General features: G+C 40.0%; 1 protein-coding gene across 2 annotated transcripts in view; it reads left to right on the top strand.

Annotated features, from left to right (window-relative positions):
• Positions 1–15922, top strand: part of CHN1 (chimerin 1) — a 161803-nt gene that overhangs the window by 110108 nt on the left and 35773 nt on the right. For both annotated transcript variants that reach the window (XM_059704022.1, XM_059704023.1), the window contains one exon: positions 1392–1469. In XM_059704022.1, coding sequence (XP_059560005.1) covers positions 1392–1469 — 78 coding nt within the window. The remainder of the gene's footprint in view (positions 1–1391; positions 1470–15922) is intronic.

Here is a 15922-nt window from a genome sequence, read left to right on the forward strand (position 1 = left end):
ATAGGGGTTGCATTGAATCTATAGATTGCTTTGGGTATCATGGGCATTTTAACATATTAATTCTTCCAATCCATGAGCACCCCCAGTCCTACATCAGCAAACACCCAAGGGTCCTTCCTATAAGCCCAGTTGCACTACATCCCATTGTGACCTGGCCTGAAGTTCTTTGAATAATGAATGTTGAGACTAAGGATAAAAATATGGTTAGATCTATTTAAGTGTAGACCAACAACAAAAGCACTCATAGTAGGGAGACAAAACTCACCACTTCAGGGTGCTAACAATATTATGTGCATGCTCCTTGTTTTACATGAAAATAGTATGATACCTAGTTAAACTCCTTTTTTATCAAAATATTTGTCAGCTTTTTCTCATCTTCAGTAAAATTTGGTTTTAGATAACTAACCTCAGTCTATATGCACAAAGAAGGATATGGAAAGCATTTATCTGGCAGTGGTGCATTCTTTTTAGAACCTGCTTGCTGCGTGTTAATTTTCTTTTGCTTTCAATAGGTAACAATATATTCCATTTTGCAATGAGGCATGACTCAGTCATTGCTCATTGTCTTCCCACTGTGAGGTGTGTTTTTTTTTTCGTTGAGCAAGCAAGAAAATCTTACATGAGAGGAGGGAGAAACAGAGTGAGTTGAGGAATACAAAACTTAAATACTGTTGCTTGATTTTCATTGGTTATCTCCTTTCTTACGGTGACCAGTCTAATCCAGCCTTCCTTGTCAAATCCCTCCCCTCCCCCACCCGCTGTTAAGGGTTGCACAGAGTATCTGTTTCTAGAAACTGATTGCAGGCAGTATGTAGGCATCTTTCATTCAGAATGGACGTTAATATATTCAGTAGGGAAGAAAGCTTTTAGAAATGTACCATTTGTCAAAATTGGATGGCTTTTAAAAAGGGACAGAGAGATGCTCAATGTTTCGTATGTTAGCATCGACTCTCTGTTCAGACTCAAGTTTTCAGAAGCTTAAATATAGAGCCCTTTAAAAAAAAAAAAAAGGAAGAAAGAAGAATTTTTCTGGTTAGTCGACCTCTTTTTAAGAAGTGCTTCATCATCCTCCTCCACCCCTCTGTGATGTTTCTCTGCAGCTCTCTGTAGGTTAGGGTTCTGTGCTGGCTAGCAGAATGCTCATTTGTTAGCTGAATAGAGTTCATCGACAGACATAGATTAATATAGGTTTTATTTCTTTCCTGTGAATTTCAAAAATGCCATCCAAAGAGTCTTGGTCGGGTAGGAAAACTAACAGAGCTGCAGCTCGCAAATCAAAACAAGAGGGCCGTCAGCAAGATTTATTGATAGCAGCCTTGGGAATGAAACTGGGTTCTCAAAAGTCGTCTGTGACAATCTGGCAACCTCTGAAACTCTTTGCTTATTCACAGTTGACATCACTTGTTAGAAGAGCAACTCTGAAAGAAAACGAGCAAATTCCAAAATATGAAAAGGTTCACAATTTCAAGGTAAGAATATTTTTTAACCTTTTCTTATAAGAAAGAAAATGCACATTATTTGAAATACACAATATTAAAGGAATATCTGCTGGTGTTTTTTTAACACTAGGATGACTGAACTAAAATGTTCTTGCTATTTAAGGAATGAAGATGTGTTAAGCATGCTTTTAAACAGAAAAAAAGCTAATAAAATCCAACCCCACTTTCTCTAATGCTGACTTAGTATTCTGTTTGATCTGTGTGTTTCTAAAAGTATTGACTGATATTTGAAAGGTCTCATTTAATGATTTTAATGTTATTTTTATTTGTGATGCAAATATGTCTATTTTTTTGGGGGGGGGTGTTCTATGAGAGGATTAGATCTTATTTCTGTTCGTTTGTGGTAAAAAGCTTTGGCTATAAGAGTCATGTGCTGTTGCATCTGGATTGAGCAGATGGTCTGCATTTCCCATAGTTTCTGTCTTTCCTCCTCCGTTAGTTAATTGGCCGTGATGAAAGGAGACTGACCACCACGGGAATGTTGATGCTGCTGACATGAGCAGCTTCTCTTCAGTTTCTGAATATTTGCTTTCACCTTGTGTATGTGTAGTTCTAAATTATTGTTAATGTGTTTTACCAACTATACTCTAATCACCTTTCGTCAAAATGATGTGTGTGATTCAAGCTGTGTGTAGATCTTGCCTGTACTTAAAGCATGACATAAGGACTTGAAGTTCAGTCCTTTGCAACCTAATTTAAAGGACATACAATGTGAGGCCATGCATGAGACCTAGTTACACTTAATGCATGAATGGATGCACTGGCATTTCTATAGTAACTTCCCAGTAGTTAAACAACTTTAAGCTGAAGTTCTTGAGACACAAATATTTTCAGGTTGGGAAAATGTTATAGTTTTGATGTTGGGAATGTATAGTTTCAAAGATGATAAAGCTGGAAACCCCATTCTTCCATTTATTTATTAATTTATTCAGCAGATATAATGCACCATGATCTGTAGTTAGAAACTTTATTCCAAATTTGCCATTCATCCTGATTTATAGCACCAGCATTTATTTTACTTAAATGCTAAATACAAAACTCCCAATATGCTGTTTTTTTTCATAGTGAGGAATAGACTTTTATGATATTCAGATCATTTGGGGATACAGGATAAATTCCAGAATGCATGGGATATGTAAAGAGTGCTAATATTTCAAGATAAACCAAATAGCATTTTCTTCTCCTTTAATCTAAAATGAAACAGACCATTTAGTATGTGTATCAGGTCTCAACCACATCTTCCATTTATGAACCTAAATAGCACATACAGGTTACTAGGCCTCTTTTCCTTGCATGATAGAGTACTTGGTCTTACAGGATGTTTATCAGGAAAATGATTCCAAATAAATCCTTTTGCAAATACAAAGTTTATGTGTTGTTTCATGCTTAGGAACCTAAATGACCATAGTTCTTCAGCAGGAAACTAAGCATACTATTTAGAAATAGCTGAGATTTTAAAATATACAGTATTTCCAAAGATGTACCCTCTGGTGTGTTCAGCAGGAACAGATTGACCTATTAAGGATCCATTTTAGTGCTAAGTCAAGTTCATTGTACATGCTTTCTGTCAGTATTGGTTAAAGACAAAGAGTAGGTCTTTTCAAGGATTTGCATAAGCAAGCAAATATTCTCTATATTTTGGTTGCATTTCCAGTAATTTCTCTATTTTAATTTAGCACATGGCTTTAATGAGGATATTTTGTACTGCCAGAAAGTGCTGACTCTGGGGCCAATTGTGACTCTTAGCTTGGTACTCAAACTGTTTTAAAGATATTTATCTTAAAAAAAAAAAAAGAAGAAGAAGCCTGCTTTCATCTCTGGACCTAAAAAATTAAAAGCAGCTTGAGCATACTGTTTAAAAAAACCATGCTCAGAAAAGAGCTTGTGTTAGATAGTGAGTTGCATTACATAGTTTTTAGAGCTGCTGGTAAGGTCAGAAGTCTCAGAACTTGACTCTTTCCATTGAAATTACTCTTTGTTATTTAAAAATGTTTCTGTAGGGTGGCATTATTAAAGAGTTGGTGGGGGGAGGAGGGGGGCGGGTGTCGTACTTGGCTTCCAAGAACATCCCCAAAAGAATTCAGACTCTGGCAGCAGTTCTCTCCCACACAAGCGTTCACTTAGAAGGTCACTGCTGTGATATGGAAGTGTATACTGTGCAGAGATTTATTGTGGGAAAACCCTGAGCATTTACATAATAATTGCTCACGCGGCCTTGCCATTGCCTGTTTCCTGTGTTGGTAAAGTGCATTCTGCCTCACCGCAAGCCCACTCACCAAAGCCTCATTTCCATGTGGTTTTCTTTTTTGCTTCTTGAACTGCCTTGTTATGTAATGTTGCTCTGCGGTGAACAGCTGCCAAACCCTATTTCAGAGAGTGAAGCCAAGAGTTTACTATACCTTTGGTAAAATAAATAAAACTGGGCCTAACTCCAGACAGGTGTTTGTTTTTTTAAAGAAGGGGATAGAAACAAAACAGGAACACTTCCCATTTTGCTGTGTTATGTAACATGGTCTTTTGCCCCCTTATTGTTACTTAACAAGGATTTGACAAAGAATGTCAAATCTCCTCTTTTGGGGGAGGGCCATCATTTTAAAAAATAAATGTACCACTTAAAAAAAATGATAAGATGTCAACATAACTTTAGAAAATAATTTTAACTGTCTCCTGGATCAACCTCTCATAAGAACTGCCCCCATCCTAACACAAGAATGAGAGAGCAAGCTAATTTCTGGAGCAGACTTTAAACTAAACAGAAAACCTCTTGACATTAAAAGTAAGACACAGGCACCCCACCAACAGTGAGTGTACCCACAGAGGAGGCTCTCTGCGTAGAATGATAGCTCCATCCCAGCCCTTGCCCTCAGGAACTTGCTCCTTATTTGAATGACCTTGGCCATGGCTTCATCTCTCTAAGCCTCTGATTCTGCATCAGAAAAAGTGAGTGCTGGGTATGTGTAGGCACATGGTAGCCACTATTTTTGTTATTACAAGTTACCCCTAAATTTATACCAAGACTGTTTTTCTTGCTCAGTTATAGCGGTCATGATGCAGTTGAGAACTCTGGCATGATTGTGGGGGTCAAAGACAGTTCTTGTTTCCTTCTTAGCTCTCCGGCAGCATTAGTTATATAAGAGCAGTTGCATTTTCCTGCACCACAGAATACAGTGAAATCCTCTATATTTCTTTTACTCCCTCCAAATTAAAGTATTCTATGTTTCACTTGGTATGTTTAATTCAGATAGTCCTATAAAATAAAATCAAGATTGCATATGATTACAACACCAGAAACCTGGCAAGTTAAACAACTAAAAAGCAAACAGCATAAAGAACTTTAGTCAGTAGATACTTAAAAATCTTGAAGATAGTCTGGAAGTGGTGACTGGTTGGTTTTAGAGTTTCAGATACTTGCATTCTGCATATAAATTAGATTGTAACATAATAGATTTAATGTTGCCCAGATAATATGCAAGCAATGAATCCTGAGATGTGAATTGATACTGCAATTAAAACACTCTAACATGAACCATGTAATATTTATTTTAGAGAGGAAGGGAGGGATAGAAACATCAGTGAGAGTCATTGATAGGCTGCCTCCTGTGCACCCCCACTGGGGATCGAGTCTGCAACTTGGGGATGTGCCCTTGACCGGAACTGAACCTGGGACCCTTCAGTCCTCAAGCTGACACTCTATCCACTGCAGAACCTTGTAATATTTAGTAAAATTACTGACTCAAGACCACTGGGTTAAAGCAATAACAGTGAACCGTCAATCGTGGCCCACAAACCAGACATTGTGTGGTTTGGTAAACTGAGGGGGAGGGATGGCCAGCACTCCTGCTCAAAGTGGACTTTTCTTCTGAGGATACAGACAAATGCAAGCCTATGGTTTTCATTTGGTTCACATTTGAGAGTTATTACAAAACGAACCAACAAATAAATAATTCAATGTAGCTTGAAATTTAGAGTTAGATTATGTGATCTGTAAGTTCTCTTCTATCTTGAAAATTCTGATTCAAATATAATGAGAAGCATTTCATTTGTTAATATATTGTCTTCCATTATTAAAATTATATTAAGGCCCATATAGAAACCATTTTTTAAAGAGAATCCAAAATACACTACATATGAAAGAATATTTTAAAAAACTAGTTATATTAGCAGTCAGTGAAGTGTCAGATTCAAGGACTGAACCTCCCACCTCTTCTGTTTTCTATCTCCATCCTCCTTCACTTGTCCCCCACATCTAGTAAAATGCCTTATCTATGCTCAAGAAGCATCCATTACATGACATGACATAACATGGGGGACCGTGGTGATGGTGGTTGTTATTTTGAAACCACTTCTCATGGCAGCTAGAAATTTCAAAACAAAAGTAGATTCTTCTAATCTTAAGACCTGTGTTGTTATAAATGGACTTTAAAAAAATCAAATTCATGGGAATTTTTTAAATGAAATAAAACCCCAAATATCATGCTATCTTAAATTTGACAAGAGTATCTATGTTCACATTTTAAGTGCTTGGAAATTTCAATATTGTTTTGAATTAAGAGTATTATAAAATGAGTTAAATGTAATATGACAAAATGGAAAAGGCAACCTGGAATGTCTCATTGTTAAGCTTCAGCAATAAGGTCACTCATCATTGCTTCTCCTATGTATATAAACATGAGTATCCCAAATTAACATTTCAAAGGAATGATGTTTTCCTCCCAGTAGTTATGTGTGTGTGTACACATGTACTATTCCTGATTCGTAATGTGGGTAACTTGCAAGAAAAGATAAAAATAAAGATCAGTGCAGAGGGGGATTATTTCTGCCTGGGGCAGTCAGACTCGTAGAAGGCTGACTGAGAGAGTAGGGGACTGGATAGATCATCTATAAAGGCTCTGGGCATTGTGTTTCTATTGCTGTCTGATAGAATACTTAGCAGATGTGTGGAAGCCAAAAATAATGAACACACACTAGTCTGCTTTTTACTTCTGCCCCTGCTGCTGAGGAGGCCACAGAGACTCAGAATGCCCTTTCACCCAGGTCTCCGTGCTGCCCGGCAGCATTGTGGCCCTCAACCCGGTCTGTCCTTACGGTCCGTAATTCTGGCTGGGGACTGGCTATCACACCTTGAGGGCAAATCTGGATGCTTAAGATCATTGGAAGGGTTACTGCCTGCCATTAATAATCCGAAAAGAAACATGTCACAAGTTTCTTATTGGTTGGTACATAGTTGCTTACACTTCTTCAGAGACATTTTATGGGACTAGAGAATTTTAAGATGCTATACTTAACTCAAGAAAAACCCATGATTTTATGGATTGGAAGAATTAATATGGTCACTATATCCAAAGTGATCTACAGATTCAATGCAATTTTTATCAAAATCCCAATGACATTCTTTACAGAAATAGAAAAGACAATCCTAAAATTCATATGGAACCACAAAAGACCCCACATAGCCAAAGCAATCTTAAGCAAGAAGAACAAACCTAGAGACATCACACTTTCTAATTTCAAAATATATTACAAAGCTATAGTAATTAAAATAGTGTTAAAGCAGACATATAGACCAGTGGAACAGAACAGAAGCCCGGAAAAAAGGCCATGCATCTACAGTCAACTCATCTTCAGCAAGATGGTCAAGAATAGTAAATGGGGAACAGTAGTCTCCTCAATTAATGACATTGGGAAAACCGGATGTCCACGTGCAAAAAATGAAATTGGTCCCTTATCTCACAACATATACAAAAAACCAGTTCAAAATTGGATTAAACACTTAAATATAAGCCCTGGAACAAAAAAGAAAGAAAAGAAAACATAGGAAGAAAGCTTTTTAAAAAATCTTTATTGTTAGAAGTATTACATAGGTCCTCCCCCTCGCCCCGCCCTCCCATTAACCTCTTCCAGCCCACCCCCATCAGGAAGAAAGCTCCTTAACACTGGTCTGGGCAGTGGGCTTTTGGATGACACCAAAGCACAAGCAACAACAGCAAAATAGACAAGTGTGACTACATCAAACTAAAAGGCTGCTGCACAGCAAAAGAAACAACAGAGTGAAAAGGAAACTTATGGAATAGGAGAAAATATAGGCAAACCATATATCTGATAAGGGGAGGGGTTTATGTCCAAAATATATAAGGAACTCATACAACTCGGTAGCAAAGACCAAATAACCCAATTTTAAAATGGGCAAAGGACATGAATAGACATTTCTCAAAAGAAGATAATACAGTGGCCAACAGATGCTCGGTATCACTAGTCAACCTCACACCTGTTAGAATGGCTATTTTAAAAAAAAAAAAAAGACAAAAAAATAAGTGTTGATGAGGATGTGGAGAAAAGGAAACCCTTGAATACCATTGGTGCAAATGTAAATTGGTGTAGCAATTATGAAAACAGTATGGAAGTTCCTCAAAAAATTAAAAATACAGTTACAAGCAATAGGTTGCCTTTTAACGCTGCTGATTGTTTCCTTGGCCATGCAGAAAATGTATCATTACATGGAGCCCGCATGTCTGTTTTTGCTTTTGTTGCTTTATAATTTGGAGAGAGATTTGGAAGTTTGCTTTTCTTTACTTGGAGGCTGTTAGTGGAATTTATTGAGTGTCCTATTCCTTTTGTGGAATTAAAAAACAAACTAGCCAAAACCGGTTTGGCTCAATGGATAGAGCGTCGGCCGGCCTGCGGACTGAAGGGTCCCAGGTTTGATTACGGTCAAGCACGTGTGTCTTGATTGCGGGCACATCCCCTGTAGGAGATGTGCGGGAGGCAGCTGATCGATGTTTCTCTCTCATCGATGTTTCTAATTCTCTGTCTCTCTCCCTTCCTCTCTGTAAAAAATCAATAAAATATATTTTAAAAAAAAACCTAAAAAGATTATTGAGTAGTTTAAATTTAGGGAGAGATTTACAAATTTGTCTTTCTCACTAGGTGGCTGGTAGTAAAACATATTAAGTGTACTATTTTTTTATGTAATTAAAAACCAAATAATCAAAAACAAGCCTGCACCAGGAGATCACCGGTTCAATTCCCGGTCAGGGCACACGCCCAGCTTTCAGACTCCATCCCCAACAGGAGGCGTGCAGGAGGTGGCTAATCAATGTTTCTGTCTTCCTCTCCCTTCCTCTCTCTCTAACATTACAAAAAAACAACAACAAAGAACAAATCTGAGGCCAGCCTTTGAAATTAAGATGTAGGGTTGCTACTTTTAAACACCTTAAGAAGGACACACAATTTCAGAAAGTCACTTCTTCCAAAATCCTGTTCTTTTATTACTTTAGTTTTTGTGTCCACACAATAATCTAACCCTCAGGGATTGTTTTTTTTTCTTACATCTGGGACATGTTGGTACTTTTATAGTTACTTGTATCACATTTCTATTCTCCCCTTCCAGATTTAACTGAGGAGTAAGTCTTGATTCTATCCTGCTTATTCTGTAAATTAATGGGAGAGATGCATATATAATATTCCATATCTCTATTTTTCAAAACCTTAATTGACAAATTATACTGTCATACTTCATTGTCTTTGTGACCCATTATGTCAAAATTCCTCAGTGGACAAAGAGTCTTCACGTTGTCTTCACGTAGGAGTGAAGCCCACTGTAACTTCAATAAGATTGCCAAAGCACGTGCCTAAAAAATACATACATGTCATAATATCTCACCTCAGTTATTGTCTGTAGTGCCAAGTTCCCTATTATCTCAGTATACTTGTCATCAGTCAGCATTCATTTTTTGTATATAATAGTACATGACACAAATCATTGCCTTCATCAAAGAGCAGAGAGAAAAGAGATATACAAAAAGGGAGCGGAATATAAGTCGAAGAAAGATGTATTAAAGAGAATACATGCAAATATTGGTTTTTCTTAAATATTTTACCACAGTAATGATGTTATCTGGGAAAACCGCCACAAATTATTTTTCTGATAAGCACCAGTAGTTTTCTTTCCCAGGTTTACTCTTCTTAAATTATCGTAAGATTCTCCTGGTTACAAAGTAGGAAAGTTAGAAAAGGAAGGAGAAATAGCCCAGTAGTGTCACACTTCTGGATAACATAGTCAACTGCTTATTTTTTGTATTTTATATTCTTTGAGGAGCAAAAATAGAACTTGGGTGTATTTTTTAAAAATGTTATCCAGATGTAAAAATTAAAAAGAAAGTAATATGTCCACTTTTAGGTCATGGGAATGAGGGGCTTCTTGTTATGTTAGGTGATATCCTACAGTCTGTTGCATTAGAAATGATACTTGGCTGTCAGTGTGAACGGATTTGCCCAAATCAGGCCTAAACTGTCAGGCTCACTTTTTCTCTTTTGTGGAACTCCCTTTGGAGTTCCTGCTCTTACATGTGCCACACCCTCATCACTCTGCGGCTCTGCCTCACAGGCTTGGATAGCGCCCTTGTTCATAAAGAGAGGCTCCATCTCTAGGAAGCATGCGATTTTGCTTTGATGGTTGTTATTACAGCTCATTTCTCCAAAACTGTATGGCATTGCTTCAGTGTGTCTGTGTAAATCCTCCATTTGGAACCCAGGACTGACATTTACCATTTGATGGAACAGACAGGAGACTTTCCATTTCAAGTGCTGGAAAGCCAAACCCTTGCTCTCTGAGGCAAAAGGGAAGTTATAGGGAAAGTCTGGTGTTAGTTGACCCAGAAGCTTAATAATGCCAACAGAACTCTGTCTCCAAGCTCCATCTTCATTTTTAGACCCCGACTGCTGACAAGGTGCTGGTAAAGATTCCAGCTCAGATGCAAGTCAGCTGCAATGAGACTGTTTGAGCAGAGAGTCTGGACCTGGCAGGCATTCACTTAATTATCTTACGCTAGAGGCCCAGTGCATGATTTTCAGGGGAGTCCCTCAGCCTGGCCTGCGCCCTCTTGCAGTCCAAGAGCCCTTGGGGGATGTCCGACTGATGGCTTAGGCCCACTCCCCACCAGCAGTCGGCCATCCTTAGCACTGCCTCAGAGGTGGGAGAGGCTCCCGCTGCTGTGCTCACCAGCTGTGAGCCTGGCTTCTGGCTGAGCAGCACTCCCCCTAGGGAGCGCACTGACCACTAGGGGGAAGCTCCTATATTGAGTGTCTGCCCCCTGGTGGTCAGTGTGCATCATAGCGACCGGTCATTCTGCCTTTCGGTTGATTTGCATATTGGCCTTTTATTATATAGGATGCCCTTCTCTGAACCAGTAGTTCTACTTTCAGGAGGACAGAATATGCTTATTGGCTTAGATCTAGGTCACCTACTCTACCCTGGAGCTGGGGATAGGGTCAGTTCCATACGGTTCACATAGATTCAGGACTGTTATTCAAAAATAAGAAATGCCCACTACGTTAAATGCAAATGAAATCACCAGTTACAAGATCCTAGTGTACAACCTACCGAATACAACAGTGTTAATGTAACACTTTGCTGGGAGGGATGTGCGTGTAGAGCACAGTGACAAAGGAATTCTAAAGCAGTTCAGCCTATATCCAGGGCATTGAGAATTGCTGTAAGTTAACATTATTTTATACATGTAGAAACTGAAGCCTAGAGAAATCAAAGGTTCAGGCTCACATAAAACATTAGTTCTAAAATATAATCTGAACTTCCACTTTTGGCTACATGGAGGAAATAGATACACCTTCCCATCTTAAATAAATAGCAAACCCGAAAAAGTATGTGAAACAGTAGTCAGACATTGAACAGCAGGTACTGAAAGAAGGAACACAAACAAGATGAGTCTTACGATTGTTCTTGCTTCCTACCTAAAGGGAGTTTCCAGGCCACAGCAAAATGGAGGGGGAATCAAAGGAAAGCCCAGAGGCCTAGCTAAGTTGAGGACACAGAGATTGGTGTTTGGTGAGGCAGAGTAGCTAAAATTTGTGGGACGGAGTACTTGGGGGCAAACCCATACACGGACAAAGCTCTGGAGATCTGTATAAGAGTCTTTTTTAAGAGTCTTTTTTAATCTTTGACTGAGTACTTATCTACACATGCATGAGAGGAAACCATCAGAAAGCAGTAGGCTGAATAATTATGAAAATGCACCCAGGGCTGGAGAATACTTTTGCCCACCAGTAGGGGTGGAAAGACATCATAATACATGAGGAATTGTATTAAAGGGGAATCTTAGTAGCATAACTAAATTAGCATAGGCCAGAAGCTGCAGTGAGGAAAGAAATAGAAGCTATTTAAAATGACCCAAATGAAATCTCCAGAGATGAAAAATATATTTAAAATGAAAATACACTGGGTGGACTTCTAGGAATATATCCTAAGAAATCTGAAGCACCAATCAAAAAGAATGTATGCACCCTATGTTCATAGCTGCACAATTTACAATAGCTAAGATCTGGAAACAGCCCAAGTGCCCATCAGTAGATGAGTGCATAAAAGAGCTGTGGTACATTTATACCATGGAATATTATGCAGCAGTAAAAAAGAAGACTCTCTTACCCTTTGAGACAGCATGGAGGGACCTGGAGAGTATTATGCTAAGTGAAATAATTCAGTAAGAGAAAGACAAGTATCACATGATCACACTCATATGTGGAATCTAACAAAATAAACTGATGAACAGAGTGGATCCAGAGACATGGAAGCATGGAACAGAGTGTGGAATCTCAGGGGGGTGGGTAGGTGGGTGGGAGGTAATCAGCCAAAGACCTTGTATGCCTATATGCATGGCCCATGGACACAGACAATAGGGTGCTGAAGGCCTGGGGCAGGGGTGGGCTGGAGGGGTGTCAGTGGGGGAAAAATTGGACAGATGTAATACTTTCAATAATAAAGAATTATTAAAAAAAAACATACAGTGGGTGGTATTAACAGCAGGTTAGGCACCACAGAAGAAAACATTAGTGAACCAGGAGGCATACAGCAAATATCCAAAATGAAGGACAAAAATAATGTTTTTGAAAAATGAGCACAGCATCAGTGATCAGTGGGACAATATCAGCTATCAAGCTTAAGTGTAATTGGAGTCAAGAGGAGCAGTGATGGGGGGCCAGCGAACAAAATAGTTATTTGAAGTTCCAGTCATGTATCACTTAATGATGGGGATATGTTCTGCTAAACGAGTCATTAGGCAGTTTCATTTTTGTACAACTATCATAGAGTACACTTACACAAACCTAGATGGTACGGCCTGCTACACACCCCATAACCCTAACCCTAACCCCACACTATATGGTATATAGAGCCTATTGCCCCTAAGGCGGCAAACCTGTACAGCACGTTACTGTACTACATATCTTAGGCCATTGTAACAGAAAAAGAACCTTTGTGTAGCTAACTATATCTGAACATAGAAAAGGTACAGTAAAAGTACAGTATATAAAAGAAAGTGTGTGTGCACACATGTACACGTTGGGGAGTCAAGGGAGGGCTGTGGAGGGAGGTGCCTTTAGAGAGAGAGATGTCAGGAGGAGGGAGAGAGGAAGAGGAAGGGAGAGCAGAGGTCAAAAGATATCCAGAGAGAGAAAGCTTGAGACAAGAAATAATAAAAGAGAAGAGAGGGAGGAACAGGTCTGGGAGGAAAGAGAGATAAAGAGAAACAGAGAGGCCCTGACGGTTTGGCTCAGTGCCTTCAAACTGAAGGTTGAGGTTCGATTCCCGTCAAGGGCATGTACCTCAGTTGCAGGCTCAATCCTTGATGTGTCTCTCTCACATTGTTGTTTCTCTTTCTCTGTCTCTCCCCCCCCCCTTTTACTTTCTCTAAATATCAATAGAAAAAAATATCCTTGGGAGAGGATTAACAAAAACATAAAAGAGAAACAGAGGGAAAGAAAGTGAGATTGTGTGCACACACGCAGGCAGGTGCAAGGCAGTTGCACAGCATTGCTGAGTCTCCTCATCTATTTAAACCACCCCGAGCTCGCAGTAAATTCAACATCATACCATCATACCCAACCTTTTTTTCCCAATATCGCAAACAAACTTTTTGCTTATAATCCATTATAATCTTATGGGACCACCATCGTATATGTGCCTTAGCCTGAAAAGTGAAGTTGTTCATCCCTCACATATGATAACAAAATTTATAGAGGACATCTCTAGGATTTAGATATTAAGCATGTGTCCAGTTTCTCTTGAATTTTATTTTCACATTTCAGCTTCTTAATGTGTTTGTAGTTTTATGGTTTTACATGACTTTAAGGTTGCACACACATACAAGAATACAGTACAGTTTTTTAAAGAAGAGAAATTACTTTTATACTACTGTTTTCTGTATTAATATCTTTAAAGACTATTTCAATGTGGGAAAAATATGTGAACAGAAGAAACAAATTATTGGCCTTTTCCACTGGTACTCCTACAAAGTTTTTTTTAAGTGGGGGAGAGGAGAATATGTATTACATACGGATGAATAAAGAATGACAGCAGAATTCTCATCAGAAACAATGCAAAACAATGGAATGACATCTTTAAAGTACTCAACAACAACAAAAACTACCAACCTGGAATTCTATATCCAGCAAAACATCTTTTAAAAATGAAGTCAAAATAAAAATGTTTTTTAAACAAACAAAAAAAGCTCAGTGAAAAGACCACCAGGAGACCCATAGTACTAGAATATTAAAGGAAGTTCTTCAGACAGAGGGAAATCATACCAGATGGAAATTTAGATCTATACAAAAGAATAAAAGTGCCAGAAATGGTGAACATGTGGGTAAGTGTAAAATTTGTCTTTTCTTCATTTTAGTACCATTAAAGGATAATTGACTGTTTAAAACAAAAATAGTGATGTATTATATAGTTATACAAGTACAATGTATGACAACAATAGCATAAAATATGGGATTGGGAGAGTGGAAGTATACTAAGATTCTGTACCTGTACCTGCAGTGGTATAATATTGTTTGAAAGTAGACAGATAAGTTAAAGATATATTTTGTAGACCTTAAAGCAACTTTAAAAAATCTACACTAATAAAAGAGAAAAATGGTAATTGGCGTACGATGATACCCTTTTCATTGGCTAATCAGGGCTATATGCAAATTAACTGCCAACTAAGATTGGCAGTTAACTGCCAACAAGATGGCGGTTAATTTGCATATGTAGGCACAATGCAGGGAGGCGAAAGGGAAAGCAGGAAGAAGCCCCCTGCCACTGACAGTGATCGGAAACCCAGGGGGGAGCTAAGAGTTGGGGGGCAGGGCAAAGGCGGCCCTGGGGCCGCCTTTGCCCTGCCCCCCAGCCATGATCGGAGAATCAGGTGCCTTTGCCGCCCTGGCCAGTGATAGCAGGAAGTAGGGGTGGAGCCAGCGATGGGAGCTGGACACGGTTGAAGCTGGCAGGCCCGGGAGCTAGGGGTCCCTTGCCTGGGCCTAAACCGGAGCCCACGATCGCGGGGCCGCTGCAGCTGCGGGTCCCCGCTGCCCGAGCCAGACGCCTCAGCCAGTGGCATTAGGCCTGGGCAGGGGCGGAGCCTGCAACCGCGGGGAGCTGGGGGTCCCCTGCCCAGGCCTGACACCTCTGCCGGAGGCCTTAGGCCTGGTCAAGAAGCCGATCCGGTGACTGGTGATCGGAGGGTGATGAGGGTCAACTCCTCTGGCCGAGGCATCAGGCCTGGGCGGGGGGCGGAGCCGGGGATTGGGGGGATATGATGGTCCCCTTGCCCAGGCCTGAAGCCTGGGCCAGAGGCCTCAGGCCTGGGCGGGGGCCAGAGCCAGTGATTGGGGGGAGATAGGGGTCCCCTGTCCAAGCCTGACACCTCTGGTGGAGGCGTCAGGCCTGGGCAAGGGGCCGATCAGGTGATCAGAGGGTGATGGGGGTCTACGCCTCTGGCTGAGGCATCAGTCCTGGGCAAGGGGCAGAGCCAGCAATCGGAGGGGGCTGGGGGCAGAACCAGTGATGGGGGGAAATGAGGGTCCCCTGCCCAGGTCTGACACCTCTGTCAGAGGCGTCAGGCCTGGGCAAGGGGCCGATCCTGCGATTGGAGGGTGATGGGGGTCAACGCCTGAGGGCTCCCAGTATGTGAGAGGGGGCAGGCTGGGCTGAGGGACACTCCCCCCCCACACACACACACCCAGTGCACGAATTTCGTGCACCGGGCCCCTAGTAATAGTTATAAGTTAATAGTGGAAACAAAATGGATTCATAAAACATAGCAATTTCTTCAAAAGGATGCAAGGAAGAGAAAAAGGAACAAAGAACAAATGGAATAGTATATAGGAAACAAAAGTAAGATGGCAGGCTTAAACCCAGTCATACTGATAGGTACATCATATGGAAATGGCCAAACACCCTATTAAAGGCAGTGGTTGTCAGATTGGATAAAAAGGCAATATCCAACTATACAACTATATGCTACCCATAAGAAACCTATTTTAAATATAAATACACAGAGAGGCAAAAAAAAATAAGATACAGAATTATCAGGCAATAATTCAAAGGAAATTAGAGTGGCTATATTTATATTAAATGCAGTTTTTAGACA

This window comes from Myotis daubentonii, chromosome 7 (assembly GCF_963259705.1).
Source record: "Myotis daubentonii chromosome 7, mMyoDau2.1, whole genome shotgun sequence".
In the NCBI taxonomy this organism is placed as follows: domain Eukaryota; kingdom Metazoa; phylum Chordata; class Mammalia; order Chiroptera; family Vespertilionidae; genus Myotis; species Myotis daubentonii.